This window comes from Octopus bimaculoides, chromosome 5, assembly GCF_046866305.1.
Source record: "Octopus bimaculoides isolate indiv1 chromosome 5, ASM4686630v1, whole genome shotgun sequence".
Lineage (NCBI taxonomy): Eukaryota > Metazoa > Mollusca > Cephalopoda > Octopoda > Octopodidae > Octopus > Octopus bimaculoides.
Genome location: NC_142932.1, coordinates 104023854 through 104043670, shown reverse-complemented (window position 1 = coordinate 104043670; position 19817 = coordinate 104023854). Strand labels below are relative to the sequence as shown.

The window sequence follows — 19817 nt, the reverse complement described above, 5'->3', positions numbered from 1 at the left end:
AACTTCCAATCATGGCAACCCCACCATTTGTATATTAGAAACTGTATTGTTTAATATAGCCTTAATTTAGGATGGCAGAATGTGATTTATGGGAATTTTGCCTATTATTTTCTGTAGGTTGACTAAATTGAATGCTAATGAATGATTTGCTTTCTCTCTCTAAAGTGTCAAGCTTTAAAAGAAAAAAAAGCTAACTGCTGTAGTCTTACACTTTCTATCTCATATCTTCAGAGTGGGTGGTGAAAGTAACAAGTTAACTAGTTCATTACTTCAGCAAAGAAGTAGCTTTAGAGGCAATGTGAATTATGGAAAGGGATAGAAGGGGAGGGTTTTTTTAAGCTACATATATGCATAACAACACCTTAAAATCATTATTATATGCTGTCACTTCTACTCCTACAGCTGTTAATTCTAAATTCAAAGTAAAATTTGTTTTGATGTTTCTATTTCTATGTTTATCTATTTACAGGGAATTTCCATTGACAATTTAAAAATTACTGAAGATTCAAACCAGACAAATGCAGAGAAGATTGCTTGTTGTATACTCATAAAGAAGTATAGTAAGGAGGTACAGAAATGGCTTATATCCTACTTAAATTGAATCTATTGCTCACAACTGTATTAACATAGTTTACATTTTGTAAACTCTGTAAATTTCATAACAAATATCATTCATTTGCATATCATATGTGGTTTTTTTTTTTCCTTATATAGATTATCATTTCACAGCACCCACTACACTCTTGGAGTGGTTGGCGTTAGGAAGGGCATCCAGCTATGGAAACCATGCCAAATTAGATTGAAACCTGATGTAGCTTACCAGTTTTTGGTCAAACCATCCAACCCATACCAGCATGGAAAATGGACATTAAATGATGATGATGATGATGATAGTGTTACCTAGTATTGTTTCAGTTATAAAGAATACAGATTGCCATTGTCATCATCATTATCATTTTTATATCTGTTTTTGAAGAGAGTAGAGCCTGTAGTACATCACTACCACTTATTGCAATTCATGATCATCTGAAATGCATAACCAAGTTTTCTTCGGCTTCCCTAATTACTTAAACCTTCTTTTGTGTACCTCCACCTACTCATGACTTTCTGTTGCTAACTCACAATACTTTTTTAACAATTATGAATGATGGCTGTGTATAAGCATACGCAAGGATGTGGTAGTTAAGAAGCTTACTCTGCAACTACATGGTTTCAGGTTCATTTCCACTGTGTAGCACCTTTGGGTGAATGTGTTCTGCTATAACTTCAGGCCAACCAATGCCTTGTGAGTGAATTTGGTAGACAGAAGCTGTATGGATGTCTATCATGTGTGTATTTCTCTTAGTCTTGTATTTGTCCCAGTGTTGGTTTGTTTACACCCCCTTAACTCAACAGTTCAGCAAACCTTCATCTTGCCAAGTTCAATGTGCAGAATATTCTCAACTTTCTCACAGGATATACTTAGAGCAACAGCTATTTGACTAATAATCAATCACCTGTCATCTGTCTCCATATGGTTAACAAGATCAATGTTTTTCTCAATGGTGGCAGTTTCAGCACGTCTAGACCTTGGAGCATCTTCAAAATTCTTCTTTCTCCTCTTTATTTCAGTTGCCTGCTTTTACATTGTTGATAAAGTTTGAGTGTCATCCCTTTATGTAGCAACTATATCATCAGGAATGTCCTTGGGGACTAAACCCTTTTCTATGATGCCAAATTTTAAGAGAAGTTGCTACATGTTACTTTTAAAGTCTTCTTTGAACAGTCAGATGTCAGTTTACCTGGAAAGAAGCTATACTGTGAATCAGAAGAGTTGAAATTAATGCATGCAAGATTTCACAGTTCTAGCATCACTCCTTCATAATCTGTCTGTGAACCTTTTCATACACCCTTCATAAAAGAATGGCAAAGGCAAAATATGACAATATATACTGTAACAAAAAATGTTACAGTATCATCATCATCATTATCATCATCGTTTAACATCCGCTTTCCATGCTAGCATGGGTTGGACGATTTGACTGAGGACTGGTGAAACCGGATGGCAACACCAGCCTCCAATCTGATTTGTGGAAACTCTGCCAAATCAGATTGGAGGCTGGTGTTGCCATCCGGTTTCACCAGTCCTCAGTCAAATCGTCCAACCCATGCTAGCATGGAAAGTGGACATTAAACAATGATGATGATACTGTAACTTTTTTTTTTTTTTATAAATGTTTTAAAGTTTAATATAGTTTTCATAGTTCAAACTAGAATACCTGAAAATACAAAGTACATATCAACTATGCTTTTTTTTTTCTTTCTTTTATTTTCTTTGATTTTTATTTTTCAGATTTTAGTACAACTGAAACAATACAAAGAGGAATTACTTGCTGCCTGCCTGACATTGGTATTGTCTCTTCCCACAGAACTTATTGTAGATCAAATCAGTGACCTTTTGCCAGCTATTCGGGTAAGTTTTGATTTATTGAAAGAAAAATCCTATCCCAGCACTAATAAAAACTAGTGATAAAATTATGAAGAAATCAATTAGTTTAATGAAGATTTGGGAAATGAAGAATTTTTCATTATCTTTTTTTTAGTCATGCTTCATGCTTCTCTTCTCATCATTGATTTCATGTTCTTAAACTTTTGCAAAATCAATGGAAGTGTTGTCTGACATCAGCAAAGTCTTTGAGCTTGTCTGGGAAGAGAACATCCAAACGAAATTACTCTTGTATTGGTTCTATGTTTTATTCCTTGGAATGGAAGTTTCCTGTTGACTTTACACCATCTCAGTATGTGTCAACACTCCTGCTTCTCTCTCTCTCTCTCTCTCTCTCTCTCTCTCCCTCTCCCTCTCTCTCTCTCATACCCTTCTTCCTTTTCATTAGAGATAGAGACTGGTCCTGGTTCTTTACAATAGAGTGAATTCTACAAAAGATAGCCCTTTATTACAGATGCTGTCCACATAACTCAGGCCTGCCCCGCATTGCTTCCATTCAACAGTATCTTTGAAAACATTCTTCAGTGGATGCATGGTGTTATAGTCTCTTGTGTCACCAAAACACAATTATTACACATATCAAGAAAACAGCCTTGCACTACACTACCACCACTAAACCACATAGCAAACCCTCAACACAGACTAAAACCCTCCAAAGGCTTCACAATCTCTGATATTCTCTCAAAGGAATTTCAGCTAAACAATACAAAGCTACATCTAAAACATCAGGCTTCCTGTTCAGAAGCAGAAGATTTTCTATCTTAATCAGTTGCAAGCTAACCTTATTCAAGTAGTGGAGGCACGTGGCTTAGTGGTTAGGGTGTTGGACTCAGGATTGTAAGATTATGGTTTCAATTACTGGACCAGGTAACGTGTTGTGTTCATGAGTAAAAGGGTTAAGGACAGCCCATTGTCTTGGTTTCTGTGTTTCACCTGCATTCTTTTACCTATTTTGTTTTTATTAAGAATCAAATCAGAAAAACTGTATTTATCATCATTGTTGTTGTCATCACTGTTGTTGTCATCACTGTTGTTGATGCTGTCACCATCATTCTCATCAGTTTTCATGCTGGTATGGGTTGGATGGTTTCACAGAGTCTGACAAACTGCAGAGCTGTATTGTGCTTCAATGTCAGCTTTGCCCTTCCTAATGCCAACCTGTTTACAAATGTGTACTGAGAACTTTTCTTGGGCCACCAGCACCAGTGAAGTCGCTAAACAACTTGCAAACAGAGAACCAAAAAAGTACCAGAAAAGGAAAAAAAACAAGCCCCACTAATGTAGGGGGCAAGTGGGGGTGAGAAGGAGAAGGTGGCTTTATGCCAAATGTTGAGAGATTAAAGTATGATAGAGGGACAGGCATAAGTGTTATAGAGAAGATACATGGCTACCCTGCATTTTAAATGGGTGGTAGTAGCTGAGAAGATAACAAAATGGTAGTGATGGAGTGCCAGAGCAAACCCTCAAGGTGCAAGGTGAACAGAAGAGAAGATATTGTCAGTGCTTCAGGAGTAGTTTGAACTATTCTCCTTTGTCATTTTGTTTTTCTTTTCATTTTAGCATCTCCCTCACATCAACAAACAGATGATCTGATAAATACAATGTTTTGCCTATTTATGATTTCTTAGATGTCACTTTCTATTGGTTCAACCTACCTTCCTCTTGCCAATGCTGCAATGGATACTTTGGAATACTGGAGTGAAGGTTTATCCCAAGATGCTTTGAAGACTGTTTATTCTCAAGTTTTGCCTCATTTAGATCCCTTCATTAAAACATCAGAAAGGGGTAAGATAATGCTAACATATTTTATTTGTACAACGGCATGCATTCATTCAGAAAGGAGTTACTTTATTCTACCATAATAACCTTCATCTGTTTCCGTAATTTCTCAGTATATGTTTAAAAAAAGACGATAGATTCTTTCAGTTTTCATCTACCAAATCTATTCACAAGGCTTTGGTCAGCCCAGAGGTATGATAAAAGACACTTACCGAAGGTGTTACATAGTAGAACTGAACCCAAAACCATATGCTTGAGAAGCAAACTTTTTAACACAAAGCCATGCCTGAACATATATGTGTGTATGTCATGGGTAGTATACAAAGATGATTTGTATATCATTTATATTAGTAGAACTCGAAACAGATAAAACTATACTTAATAACATCTAAGATATTGAGTTAAAAAAAAAAGCTCCTTAGTTAGAAAAAGTCAAAGGCTATCCATGCAAGGGTTTTGCTTTTTTGGTAACCCAATATCCTACATGCTATTATTTATAGCTTCATTTACTTCCACTATTAAAAATGTCGCTTGAAGTTTCAAAATTCTTATGATGTAAAGATGTTTTGTATTAATTGACATCATTCAAGTTCTGTTTCTTCATAGCTGGTAAGATAATGCTAACCTTGCCTTTCTCCCTTTTGTGTTCAATAAAATAAGTACCAGTGATACTACTGAGGTCAACATGAATCAATCTGATCAACTAAAACCTTCAAAAGCATGGCCCCAGTCCAATGATTGTAATAAGTTAAAGAATACAAGAATATATATAGTATTATATAGTATATTATAATATAATATGTATTATAATGTTATATAATATATAAGATGATATTGTGTTTGCTTCATTATGATTTTATTTTCATGTGTCATTTTATGATCCTTTGTATTCCAGGTTCTGATGATATTGACCTCACTAATATAGACTTAAAAAAGAAACGCTACATCCTGGTATGTCTGGTATTTTCTTGATTAACTCCTTTAAAAATTATTCCTTGTTATTTATATGCCATCATTAACTGGAAATAGCTAAAGAAATAAAGCAAGCGTGTCTTTAAGAATTTCATTCCGCAATCACATAGTTCCTGTTTTGGTCCCATTGTGTGACACTTCAGACAAGTGTCTTTTGCCATAGGGTATAAACATTGATGAGAAAACAACAAAAGAAGAACTGCTCTTCAAACGATGTCTTTTGTGATATTTGTACCACATTGTGTTGAAGATACTCCTGGTGTCATTCTCACCATCAAAACTGCAGTAAATCAGTGATTGGTCTATTGGTCTATGTCAACCAATTACATTATAAAATAAACACTATCTTATAGATTGTAAGCTATAGCCCACTGAAAGCTGTGTCCCTGAGTAGGATACTGTATTGTACACATACCCTTGGTTGAAAGTATCTGTGAAGAATGGGTACCAGTTCTTCTGAGAACAGTTACTTCTCTTAGATTAGCATCCTTTTAGTAGTGGAGCAATTATCTTCTACACTTACATGCTCATCTTTTAATTGACAATAACAACTCCTCCTCCTTCCCACAACAGGACAAGCCTCATTGAATATGCCTATTTCAAAGGCATTCTAGAAATAGTGTAACTAAAGATGCATTATACAATCCACTGCCAGTACTTTGTGTAAACACCTTACGAAATTCAGTTAGTCTCTCTATCTTAAATAACCACTTTTCTGGATGTGTTACCAGCATTAAACTTGTATTCTAGTAATTATTCCTCAGCCACTATAGAAGCTACAGCTCTTGGAGGTATTACTATTACACTAAATTTGAAAAGAAGCTGTAGATTGGCAGAACTGATAGAATGGTGGACTAAATGTTTTTGAGTTTTTACTTATAACCATTGCTGTTGTTGTTGTTGGCACTCCGTCGCTTACGACGTCGGGGGTTCCAGTTGATCCGATCAACGGAACAGCCTGCTCGTGAAATTAACGTGCAAGTGGCTGAGCACTCCACAGACACGTGTACCCTTAACGTAGTTCTCGGGGATATTCAGCGTGACACAATGTGACAAGGCTGACCCTTTGAATTACAGGCACAACAGAAACAGGAAGTAAGAGTGAGAGAAAGTTGTGGTGAAAGAGTACAGCAGGGTTCGCCACCATCCCCTGCCGGAGCCTCGTGGAACTTTAGGTGTTTTCGCTCAATAAACACTCAAAACGCCCGGTCTGGGAATCGAAACCGCGATCCTATGACCGCGAGTCCGCTGCCCTAACCACTAGGCCATTGCACCTCCACTAGAACCATTAATACTCTAAGTTAAAATCCATTCAGCTTTTACCTTTTATTCATTTACTTACATAACCTTTTCACTCCCTGTGGCAACTTTTCTCCACTGTTTTCAACTCCAGGCTGTTTTCTGTCCTGGTTCTTGTTGGTTTTGAATTGTCATTAATGCTTCTGTAACTCTGGTTTTTTTTTTGAAGCCATTTTTAACATTTTTACCTTTGGGAAGAAGTGATCTGTATTAGTTTAGCCTCTATTCTTTGACCTGACCATCATGGGAAGCCTACCTGGCAGCATTCAGGATCATTGGAGCATACAAATCATCATACAAGGCCCAGCCACAAAGACTAGACCTTGTGGCAGTTTCATTCTTTTGGGGTTCATGAAAAAAAGCCCAGTTAAGAACAGTCAGTATAATCGAATATTCCCACAGTCAAAATGTTCGGCTTTGTACCAATGTTAGGAATTAATAATACACTCTATTGTTTTTAAACTCTTTTTGAAAATATTAACATTGATGAATGGAAAGAAAAAAAATCAGCATGAAAAATCATCATCATCATCATTTAGTGTCCATGTTCCATGTTGGCTTGGGTTGTACAGTTTGACAGGATCTGATGGGCCCAAGGACTACATCATGCTCCAGTGATGTAGTTTTGACATGGCTTCTATGACCGGATGCCCCTTCTAATACCAATCACTTTACAGTATGGACTAGATGTATTTTTATTTTCATATCATCAGCACCATTGAGTTGCCAGAATATCTTGCCATAGTTTTATTACTGTTTATTTGTTGATATTCATTTTTTTTTTTATCTCCTTTCTTTCTTTGAGCAGGATCCAGACTCTGAACTGAGTAAAATAAAATACAGAATTGCAAAATACCTAGGTAATATTGGTGGCAATTTTAATAAAGATTTATTAGCAAATTCTGACCAAGATGTCTTGAAGTATGCTGTAGCCTGGGACACTGAGAAGCACTTGAAATTTGACTTACCTTTTACTGACATGAAACCAACCATTTATTTAGGTACTTTCAATCATTATATACTGAAATTTATCATTCACATACATATAGAAATATAGGAAAAAATGTTGTTGTTACTGCTGTTGTTGCTCTTTTCATTCTCAGTTCAAATCTCACCAAGGTTACTTTTGCCTTTTATCCTTCTAAGATTCATAAAATAAATATTCTGAATTCTTTTTCATTCTTCTAGGGGTCAAGTACTGGAGTTGATATAACTATACCTCCTCCCAAATTTGAGGTCATGTGTCCATGATAGAAACAATTATTATTGGGTTGGTTGGGCATGAGACAAATACCTTGCAATATTAGATTACATTCTAAGACAGAAAGCTGGCAGAATCATTAGAACATCAGACAAAATGCTTTGTGGTGTTTCATTCATCTTTATGTTCTAAGTTCAAATTCTGCCAAGATTCTCTTTTAGAATCAATAAAATAAGTACCAGTCAAGTACTAAGGTCAATGTAACTGATTTGCCCCACCCCCAAAATTCCTGGCTTGTGCTAAAATTTGAAACCAATATTAGGCTACATTCTGAGTTCAACTTTTGTTAAGGTAAACTTTGCTTTCCATTTTCCTCAGTGTTATAAAATATTACCAGTCATAAACTGGTGTCGATAAAATTAACTTAGCCTTCCCCACAAAATTGTAGCCTTATGGCAAATTATAAAATCACAAGGATTATTTTTGTCTTTGGATGTCAGAATCAGTATAGCAATAGGGAATATGCCTTGTGGTATCTCATTGCACTGTTTTATATCCTGACTTCAAGTTCAACCTAGGTTTGATGTTGTCTTTCATCCTTCCAAGGTCAATAAAAATGCTAGTCCAAGTTCTAGGATCAATTTATTTGACCAGCCTTCCCCAGAAAATGTGTGACTTTGTACCTATGTTAGAAATCATATATTTCTTCTTTCAATATGACTTTTGCTACTGGAACACCAGGTTGCGGACCATGTAGTTCAGATACATCATCATCATCGTTTAACGTCCACTTTCCATGCTAGCATGGGTTGGACGATTTGACTGAGGACTGGTGAAACCAGATGGCTACACCAGGCTCGCTGTGGTTTTTATGTTTTCTGTTTATGAAAAGAGCCTTATGTAAATAATGTTCTGTGCTCTTCAACTACTATTTTTCTAGTGTATGTTACTGTGATCTTTTCTCTGCATGTATCTTCATTACTTTCAATGCTTATTAAGGGGAGAACAGTTCTTCTATTGCATTCTCTACTTATATTTTTGCTTCAAGCTTTTCATAAGTAATGAATTAATCAGAGGATAATATTCCAAAAAAAATGACGGCCTTAACTTTATTTCTTTCATTTGTGTTTTTGTTGTTTTTTTTTTCCCCCAGATCCTTTCTTACCTCCTATTCTCGAGCTAGCTACTAAATCAAGTGACCGTCAGACCAAAGTTGCTGCCTGTGAATTCTTGCACTCTGCGGTACTGTATTCTCTTGGAAAAAGTGTCCAGAAGGGACCATCAGTCGAAGGCGATTATTGTTTCTCATTTGAAGCGATATATAAAAATGTCTTTCCGGTGTTGCTCCAATTGGCATGTGATTTGGATCAGGTATGTTTTTTTTAAGTTTCAATCTCTTAAGACAGATTTTCTACAGCTGTCACCAAACTTTTTCTGTTTCCAAGCAAGGTGATATTTCCCCATGGCCAAACATGTTTTTTGCTGTGTATTGGAAATGAATGGCATTTATTTACAACAATCACATAATGTCAAGACTCAGAGACACAAACACATACACACACACAGACACACACACACATATGAACAAACAAAGAAATGCCAGGCTTCTTTCAATTTCTATCTCTGAAAATCCACTAGCAAGGCTTTTGAACAGCCGACAACCAATGAAGGGTCGTTCTTTATGTTACTTGTCTTGTATTCCAATTGTCTCTCTTGTTTGCATTCATAAGTTTACCTGGTATTTCGTGTTGTTTTCGTAATTCAGAATTCATGGTGTTTACATTTCGTGACATCCTGTACCCATATATGCACATATATATAAATATATATGTAAGTATGTACATATATGTATGTATATATGCATATATATAGTGAGGGTATAAAAGGTATTGGTGTCTAGAAGACCCAAAGAATGGCAGGTAATGCTAAGTAAGTGCTAAGGACAGACCATAGTCAAACTTTTGGTTCAATCGTGATACGAGTGAGGAGTTTAATGTGGGTCATGTATTAGGCTGCATATATATATATATATATATATATATTAGACATGAACAGATAACAAAGCCAAGGCTGTGAGCAGTTTCCAGGACATTTATAATATCTCGAATAATACAACTGCAATGACAATATTTTATATGTTATTTCTACTTTCATTCTTTTATTACCCTCTATTTTCCCTATCTCTCCCTTTTCCATAATAATTTCCTTATTTTGAACTCTAACATTCACCTCTTTCACATCATCTCTGATGAAGTGATATCCATAATATCCTAGAAACAGCTGTAAGACTATATCTCTTTCTTTATAAATGTCCTGAAAACTCCTCACAGCCTTGAGTTTGTTATCTGTTCTTGTCTAATATATATATATATATATATATATATATATAAATGAATTTATTGATAATTTTCTAGGTTCCCAAACAGCTGTTTGAAACCCTGGTATTTCAACTAATACATTGGTTTACAAGTAACAAGAAGTTTGAAAATGCAGAATCCATGGCCCTTTTGGATGCTATTTATGTAAGTAAGAATTTTAATTTTTGCTTTTGTTAGACAAACTCATACCTTTGTAAATCATTACTACCATACTTTTGTATGAGGAAGACCCATGTGGAGAGAGAGATACTGCCTGCCAGTGAATTTACTGAAAGATGGATATGAGTAATGAGAATGACTTGTGTGAAGGGGTCTACTCTTAGCATGTATTTGTAGGCTAGAGAACACAGCCAGGAGAGGGTTTTTGCCCTTGGTTTTCAAAGTAGTTTTTCGTTCTTTGGAGTTCTTTGATGGGTTCTAGGTGGCTGTGTCTTTGTTGTATTGTTTCATTTCTATCTTTTTGTACTCTGTTGTTTCCCATAACTACATCACCTTATTTATTGCCCTTGAAGCAAATAAGAAATCATTATTTCTTTTCTTTACTGAGGTTGATGGATCGGCAGAACTGTTAGAGCAGTGGAAAAATTGCCTTGCAGTTTTGGCTTTGTGATTTGAGTTCAAAACTTGCCAAGGTTAATTTTGCCTTTCTTTCCTCCAGGTTCAATAAAATAGGTATCAGTCAAGTTTCAGGATCTGTGTAATTAACTAAACTCTTCCCCTCAAAATTTCTGGCCTTGTGCCTGAATTAGAAACAATTATTATTATTATTTATGATTATTTATGATTATTTATTTATTTATTTATTTATTCATTATTATTATTATTATTATTATTATTATTATTATTATTATTATTATAACTTCAATATAGCATCACCTACTATACTGCAGTGTTGCTGGGGTGTGTGCAGCATTTGTGTTCCTTTCTGCTGTTGGGAGTGTGCGAACTCTTTCCAGTACTGTATTATGTTAGTTTTTTCCTTCAGGTGTGGTGTTGTCTTTTGTTGTGTTACTGCTTGTATTATGTGATGAGTGTATAATGCTTTGGTTTATTGGTTTGCTGGTGGGAGTTTATTTCAATGGATAAATGTTGTATACACTGTGTCTTGTATTTGTGGGTTGTTTTGTTTAGGTTGTAATATTGGATTGATAGTGTCATTTTACATAAGATGTGGGCTGTTCCTAGCTGGGCTATTTTTTTGAACAGTATGTAGAGTTGAGGATCCAGGTATAGCTTCTATATTTTTGCTCATATGATTTTTCATCATGCCGAATGCTCCAGTTATTATTTGCATTGTTTTACCTTTATGCCCCACATTTTGAATACTTCAATTTCGAGGTCTTTATACTTTGATAATTTCTCCACTTCTTTTTTGACAATATTTTGATCAGAAAGGACTGCAATGTTTATCAGTAAGCAGGTATTTTTCCACCAATCCTTAACTATTATCTGGGTGATTAGCTTTTATTTCTTTTTCAGTTTGAACTGGCATATCCCAGATGATTGTGGCCTGATCGTTGTCTTGTACCTTGCTTGGCACATGCTTATACCACCTCCTGCTGTCAGTTTTGATGTTGTTAAGTTAGCATGTTGTCCAGTGGATATAACTGCTTACTTTGTCATGTCTGTATGCATATTCAGACTTGGCAAGGACTGGGCAGCCCTAGATGATGTGGTCAACTGTCTCATAATAATAATAATAATTATTATTATTATTATTATTGTTGTTGTTGTTGTTGTTGTTGTTGTTATTGTTATTATTATTATTGTTGTTGTTGTTTTTATTATTATTATTATTATTATTATTATCATTATTGCTGAGTGAGAGAGCAGCACTTATCATCAAAGTGACACTGGGGTACAAATATACAAAGCCCAGTATACCCATCATGACTTTCCCTCTGATAAGGGTACACCAGGTGTGTGCATTACAACCATATATGCACAACATGATGATCTCATTTGAAGATAAATAGCTCATAACCTTGTAGGTCGGAGTAAGTCGAGTAGCCCATCCCACTCAAAAAGTCCTTGAATAAGGGTTTGTTTAAGGATGTTTAAGGATAAAGAACTCATGTTTCCTTTTGCCAATTCTTACCTGTTTCCAAGCTAGGTAATATTTTCCCATAACTGGATATGCTTTTCACAGAGAACTGGAAATGAACAACCCCGCTTGTATGACAATCATGCTCATTTACAACTATCATGTGATATCTTGACATGGTTACACACAAATGCATACACAAGAATGATATATAATTTTGAGACTAGTTGTGGTCTTCTGTCATTTAGGATGGTATAATCCAGTCTGAAGATACAAGCCTTCGAGATTTTTGTGCAAAATGCATTGCAGAATTTTTTAAATGGTCTCTGAAAAGAAAAAGTAGTGAGGTAAGTATGTATTCTTTCATCCTTTTATTCCTTTCAGTGAATGGACTCCAGCCATGCTAGAGTTAGAAAGTAAGATGAAGAGAGTGGGTGAGTCAGAGAGTATGATAAAGAGAATGATAGTGAGAGAGATGGTTTGTTTGTATGAGTATGTGTGTGGGTATGTGTTTGTGTGTGTATGTATGTATGTATATATATATATTTCAAACTTTTCCTGGTTACAACGGTTTACAGTGCCCTGTTGACTGAAGTAACCTGTGGTCTTAATAGAGAAGTATTAATAAAAACAAAATTAAATTAAAAAATTACTGGTTTTTAAAGATTATTTTAAACTGACCTCCAGTTTGTAGCAGATGAGATGTGGAAATAAAAATAAGTTTGAAAGGCTTTTTTAAAGTTTTCTCTATTTGAGAATAATTTTAAGAAAATAAAAGGTGTAGACATAACTTGAATAGTTAAATAGGTTTTTGCAAGTATGGTTTTGAGTTTGATGTTACTGTGGACCTGTTTTAACTGAGTTTCAGATTGATCAATCTGTTGAGGCTGTCAGTTTGTAATATACATATCGATGTAAAATCGTGCAGCAGTTTGCTTCCTTTTACAAAAGAAAGGCTAAAATTTAGTTCTGTAAAAGTGATAAAATAGTTGATGTTGATTGCTCACTTGCTCCCAAGTTGGTGCCCTGGCATGGCTGTAATTCAGTTGAAAAAAGGAATTGGTCAGGAAAACCACCTATATATGTGGGTTTCAAGTTGAAAAACGTTAATCAGGATTATATTGCTCGAAGAGAGCAAATATTTTAAAACATGCAGTTGATGATGCCTGTAAAGCCAATTGGTGGAAGTAACACATTTCACTCCTATTAAATCTCCTGTGTGATATATATATATATATATATATATATATATATATATATATATATATGAACATAGTGATACTGTAGCAGTATCATGAAAATGTAAAATGTCTATAAATTTTCAGTTATAGAAATTAAATTATGACTGGTTAACTCACTCTACTGATCGCCAAAAGGTTCCTGATTGCTCCAGTAATTTCTAATCCTGGGTAACTGTCTAATACCTATAATAATATTTATGGCAAAAAATGCCCGTATGCATACGTACGAACAGCCATGCTACATGGCAGTGAAACATGGGCTGTAACTGCTGAGGACATACGTAAGCTCGCAAGGAATGAAGCCAGTATGCTCCGTTGGATGTGTAATGTCAATGTGAATACCCGTCAGAGTGTAAGTATCTTGAGAGAAAAGCTGAACATTAGAAGCATCAGTTGTGGTGTGCAAGAGAGACGATTGCGCTGGTATGGACATGTGGTGAGAATGGATGAGGATAGCTGCGTGAAAAAGTGCCACACCCTAACAGTTGAGGGAACCCGTGGAAGAGGTAGGCCCAGGAAGACCTGGGCTCAGGTGGTGAGGCAAGACCTTCGTACATTGGGCCTCACCGAGGCGATGACTACTGACCGAGACCTTTGGAAATGTGCTGTGCGTGAGAAGACCCGGCAAGCCAAGTAAGATCGTTGCCAGTGCCCCTGGACTGGTTCTTGTGCGGGTGGCACATGAGATGCACCATTTTGAGCGTGGCCGTTGCCAGTACCGCCTGACTGGCTCCCGTAGGATTTTCGAGCGAGATCGTTGCCAGTGCCCCTGGGCTGGCTTGTGCGGGTGGCACATAAAAGACACCATTTCGAGCGTGGCCGTTTTCGTGCGGGTGACACGTAAAAGCACCCACTACACTCTCTGAGTGGTTGGCGTTAGGAAGGGCATCCAGCTGTAGAAACTCTGCCAAATTAGACTGGAGCCTGGTGTTGTCATCCGGTTTCACCAGTCCTCAGTCAAATCGTCCAACCCATGCTAGCATGGAAAGCGGACGTTAAACGATGATGATGATGATGATATATATATATATATATATCATCCTCATCATCGTTTAATGTCCACTTTCCATGCTAGCATGGGTTGGACGATTTGACTGAGAACTGGTGAACCGGATGGCTGCACCAGGCTCCAACTGATCTACAGCTGGATGCCCTTCCTAACGCCATCCACTCCGAGAGTGTAGTGGGTGCTTTAACGTGCCACCGGCACAAGGGCCAGTCACACGGTACTGGCAACGGCCACACTCAAAATGGTGTTTTTTATGTGCCACCTGCACAGGAGCCAGTCCAGTGGCACTGGCAACGACCTCGCTTGAATGGTTTTCTAACATGCCACTGGCACAAGTGCCAATAAGGCGACTCATTCAATCTTTTACTTGTTTCAGTCATTTGACTGTGGCCATGCTGGAGTACCGCCTTTAGTCGAGCAAATCAACCCCAGGACTTATTCTTTGTAAGCCTAGTACTTATTGTATCGGTCTATTTAGCCGAAGCGCTAAGTTACGGGGACGTAAACACACCAGCATCGGTTGTCAAGCGATGGTGGGGGGACAAACACAGACACACAAACATACATACACACACACACACATATATACGACGGGCTTCTTTCAGTTTCCGTTATCCAGAGTTTATACTTGTAATTATTGAGGCACTGGTATATGTAACACACTACTTAAATACCAATCTTGAAAACTTAAGCTTCTCAAAACCAGAAAGGAGAAAGCTGATTTGAAGACTACAGATTCAATCTATTACTGGAACTAAAAATCTGTACATATATGCATGTCTAGATATTCAACCATATGTATGAGAATACATACATAAAGTAAAACATATAAATATGCACTTACACACACACACACACACACACACACACACACACACACACACACACACACACAGGTGACAAACTGGCTCTTTCTCTTTTGGCAAGAAATCTTGAAGTGAAACTGAATAATCTTTTCTACTCTCGGCACAAGGCCTGAAATTTTGAGGGAGGGGATTAACTCGATTACATCAACCTCAGTACACAACTGGTACTTAATTTATCGACCCCGAAAGGGTGAAAGGCAAAGTCGACCTTGGCAGAATTTCAACTCGGAACATAAAGACAGATGAAATTACCGCTAAGCATTTCGCCCAGCATGCTAACACTTCTGCCAGCTCACCACCTTAATGAAACCGAATAATGACACACATAGTGGAGGCAGGTGGCTTAGTGATTAGGACACCCTAACTCTAACCTCATGATCATTAAGATTGATAAGATAGTTGTATCAATCATTAAGATTGATAAGATTGTTGACCAGGCGATGCATTGTGTTCTTGAGCAAAACACTTCATTTCACATTGCTCCAGTTCACTCAGCTGGCAAAAAGGAGTAATCCTGTGACGGATCAGCATCCCATCCAGGTGGGGAATATATACACCACTGAATCTGACCCTTATGACTCAGAAACATTTATTTATTTTAATGACATACATACACACACACACACGTCACATTTGCATACATCCATGCTATAGAAACAAACAGGCAGATATCAATAGTTTCTTTCAGTTTTCATCTACCACATCCACTCACTAGGCTTTGGTCAACCCAGAGTTATAGTAGAAGACACTTGCCCAAGATATCAAACTATGGGATTGAACCCAAAACACATAGTTGGGAAGCAACCTTCTTAATCCCACAGCCATGCCTGCACCTATATTTTTACTCTCTATTAAATATTTTCATTTTTTGCAGAAAAACCCAGTAAATGTAACATCAGTCTTAACTCGACTGTACAGCTATACTCTTCATCCTGACCCATTTAAGAGGCTGGGAGCTGCTTTAGCTTTCAACAATTTTTATGCCATATTTAGGTTTGTAATCCAATGATTCTATTTCTCTATTACATCCAAGATCAGTTATCACTTCTGTGTAATAAATTGAGCAGAATATTAACTTTTTTCTTTATTATGTCTTCTTTTCTTTTCTTTTTCTTTATCTATGCTACATATCAATCAGTGTGTTCCTTAAATACTTGAGCAAATATTGGTTCATATTTTGGCACAAGGCCAGCAATTTTGGGAGAGGGGTTAAGTTAATTACATCAACCTCAGTATTCAACTGGTGCTCATTTTATCGATCCAGAAAGGACAAAAGACAAAGTCAGCCTCAGCAGAACTTGAACTCAGAGTGCAATGACAGACGAAATGCCGCCAAGCATCTTGCCTGGTATGTTAACAACTCTGCCAGCTCAATGCCTTCAATCTTTATTGAAATATGCAATGTTTAAAATCTTTTCTCCATTACATTTCTGCCCTTCTCTCAGATATTGTAAGGCGCAACAAATGTTCAAGGATTTGGGAAAGGACAAAAAGTAATAGATAATGGTTCAATCAGTTCATTCTATACTCTTTTACTTGTTTCAGTCATTTGACTGTGGCCATGCTGGAGCACCGCCTTTAGTCAAGCAAGTCGACCCCATATATACGACAGGCTTCTTCCAATCCAAAGATTGATGTGAAAATATAACCTTACACTTTCACCAGTCAATATCATTTTTATTTTATCTTTTGTTACTATTTATTTTTATTCCATTTTGTTATATTTTAGAGAACATGATATGCTGATTGATCAATTTGTATTTAACCTTTTGGTACATTTTGTGAAAAGCTTAGCTTTATGTCACAAGGATGACCAATCTTTAGGTAAGTTCTACATTACCATTTTGTATTGTTTATTATTTTTTCTCTGCCATAATCATTAATTTTATTTTGGTCTATTGTCATCGTTAAGCAACCACAGTTATTTTTAATGCAGCAGTTTCATAGTTCTTCCTACTTAGTCCACCTCTTCTGTGAATTAACATCTACTATCAACTATGGCATTTCTTTACCAAACATGCATTATCCAAAGCTGAAAACTCCACTTAGTCATTAAAAATCTTAAGCTAAAACTTTGACACTTCCTACAAATGACTGGCCCTCTTAATTCTGGTGACCAATGTCTACCAAGGCTATGGCTGTATAACAATAAGCAGGCTTCTTTTTCAGAACCAAAAAATAGTTCTGCCTTGAATATAGCTTGATTTTATACCAGGTACAAGTATTTCCCCTCTGTTAGGAAAACTGCCCGCACTTTTAGAGTGATGTAATCCTAGATTTAATCCTTAAATAACCTCCCAGCCAGCTAAGTAAGTCTTTACTCAGCAATGCAGTTGAACAACTTCCCCAAGCCAAGCTCTATTCCCCCTGCCTCACCCTGTCGTTGCTGCTGCTGCTGCTACAGCTACTACTACTACTACAACTAATAATAATCCTTTCTACTGAAGGTACAAGGCTTAAAATTTTGGGGAGGGCACCCCAGCGTTTCACAGGTACTTATTTTATTAACCCTGAAAGGATGAAAGGCAAAGTCAACCTCGGCAGAATTTGAACTCAGAACATAAGGACAGACAAAATGCCAGTAAGCATTTACCTAGCATGCTAACAATTCTGACTAATAATAATAATAATAGCCTCTTAGGGACAGGAAAGATTATCAGGAGGGTTTTAAGCACATGAAAGACTATTGAAAGTTTGCAGATACCTAAGGTATCCACAAACTTTCAGCAGTCACATAAATTCTACCAGGAATAAGAACAAACCTAAGTGAGATCGATAATGATGATGATGAAAATACTATGGTAGCTACTATTCTAAACTTGCAAGCTGACTATAAGCCATCTCAATCTAAACCACCTCACCTCAACTTCTAAAGGAAAAAGGTTTTGAAAAAGCTCTGTGATATGGGATTTATTTCACAGTAAAACTTTTGTCAAAAACCTTCCAGTTTTAGAATTGGACTCTCCTTCCGACAACCCTCAGAAATTCAAACTGAACATTGACCTTTCATGTCCTTATCTTTTGGTCTAGTATATCTTGTAAAGGTCTACAGACATGAACCCTACTCTTCCCACCTCTCTATTCTATTGACAAGATATTTCAAAAATCAACCTTTAAAAAAAGAAAGAAAACATACAACTAAGTGACTGCAATAATGCAACCTGTTTAGAAATAGCAGCAAATTCTTCCTCAAATCAAATCCTACTGTCTTAAAAAAGAGATGGGATACATTGAATGATATGCTTCTAGGTACACTATGCCTCAAGAAAAGAGAAGGTGACCATAGTTGGTATGCCTTTGATTGTACATCTGCTTAATCAGAACTGACCTAGAATCCACAACAACAAACTAAATTTCCAATGCAAAATTTTCATTTTCATGTTGTAAGAAAGATATCAATTCTATTTCATATACTATAATACATTGCTTTTTGTTAATATTATCTCTGATTTTCTAACTTATTTTTCTATCTTTTATCTTTCTGTTTTTAATAATTAGGTGTCCATTCACAGTGTTGTAAAGCTTTGGACCACTTAGAAAGAATTATCTTGAAGAAAGCTGATATGTTGCAAAAAGTTAGCCCAGCTCGTAAACAGCCAAGGTACTTACCATATCTTTCAGTAACTGAATTGGTTTCTTTTTATTAAGCACAAGGCTAATTCATCATCATCATCATCATCGTCATTTAACATCCTCTTTCGATGCTGACATGGGTTGGATGATTTGACTGTAAATAATCCTTTATTTCTATCATTGTAGTCAATGGAACCAAATAACCCTTGTGTGTGCCGTCCGTTGGCTAGTTCGACAATGTGGTTGTCCCCAAACAAGTTGTCGTCATGCTTGTATGAAACTTGTTTATAATTTAGCTCCTCAAATTCAAGGTAAGAAAAATATGTGTTTGTGTATAAGGCAGTGAGCTGACAGAATTGTGAACATGTCAGGCAAAATGCTTAGTAGCATTCCATCCATCATTACGCTCTAAGTTCAAATTCCGTTGAGGCCATCTTTGCCTTTAAGGGTCAATAAAGTAAGTACTAGTTGAACACTGGGGTCAATATAAACGACATATCCCCTCCCTGAAATCGCTGGTCTTGTGCCAAAATTTCAAACTACTATAATACAAATACATACATAAACCCTGTTTCCACAATTATTTTATGTAATGTTTTGCCAGCTCTTCACATAGCGAAAACCTCTGAGCACCAGATTAGATGCTTTGCATTACTTAGTTTCATTCCTCACTTTTCTTACTTCAAATCCCACTTAAGTAACATTTGCCATTTATTTTATTTATTTGTTATTTGTGGTGAGGTCTATAATGTAGGTACCAGTCATATATGAGGATTCAAGTTCTCTTCTTAATTCATTCACCTTTTAATCAAAGATAAAACTATGAATTATTTATTTGTCCAGGAATAAAACAATCTGAAGAATTTTTTCAAATTTTCTATAAGAAGGAAGGTCACAATTATTTTATTGAGAGGTAAGCATCCATTACACATGTTCTATTTTATTAACTTTTCTATTAGTTAAGGTACTA

At 36.3% G+C, this 19817-nt stretch overlaps 1 protein-coding gene across 2 annotated transcripts in view; it reads left to right on the top strand.

Moving 5' to 3' along the window:
- Positions 1–19817, top strand: part of LOC106874950 (DNA-dependent protein kinase catalytic subunit) — a 187811-nt gene that overhangs the window by 54454 nt on the left and 113540 nt on the right. For both annotated transcript variants that reach the window (XM_089352834.1, XM_089352835.1), the window contains exons 20-32: positions 470–568; positions 2333–2452; positions 4114–4270; positions 5160–5215; positions 7344–7536; positions 8890–9107; positions 10151–10258; positions 12407–12505; positions 16149–16267; positions 17004–17098; positions 18773–18875; positions 19034–19158; positions 19691–19760. In XM_089352834.1, coding sequence (XP_089208960.1) covers positions 470–568; positions 2333–2452; positions 4114–4270; positions 5160–5215; positions 7344–7536; positions 8890–9107; positions 10151–10258; positions 12407–12505; positions 16149–16267; positions 17004–17098; positions 18773–18875; positions 19034–19158; positions 19691–19760 — 1562 coding nt within the window. The remainder of the gene's footprint in view (positions 1–469; positions 569–2332; positions 2453–4113; positions 4271–5159; positions 5216–7343; positions 7537–8889; positions 9108–10150; positions 10259–12406; positions 12506–16148; positions 16268–17003; positions 17099–18772; positions 18876–19033; positions 19159–19690; positions 19761–19817) is intronic.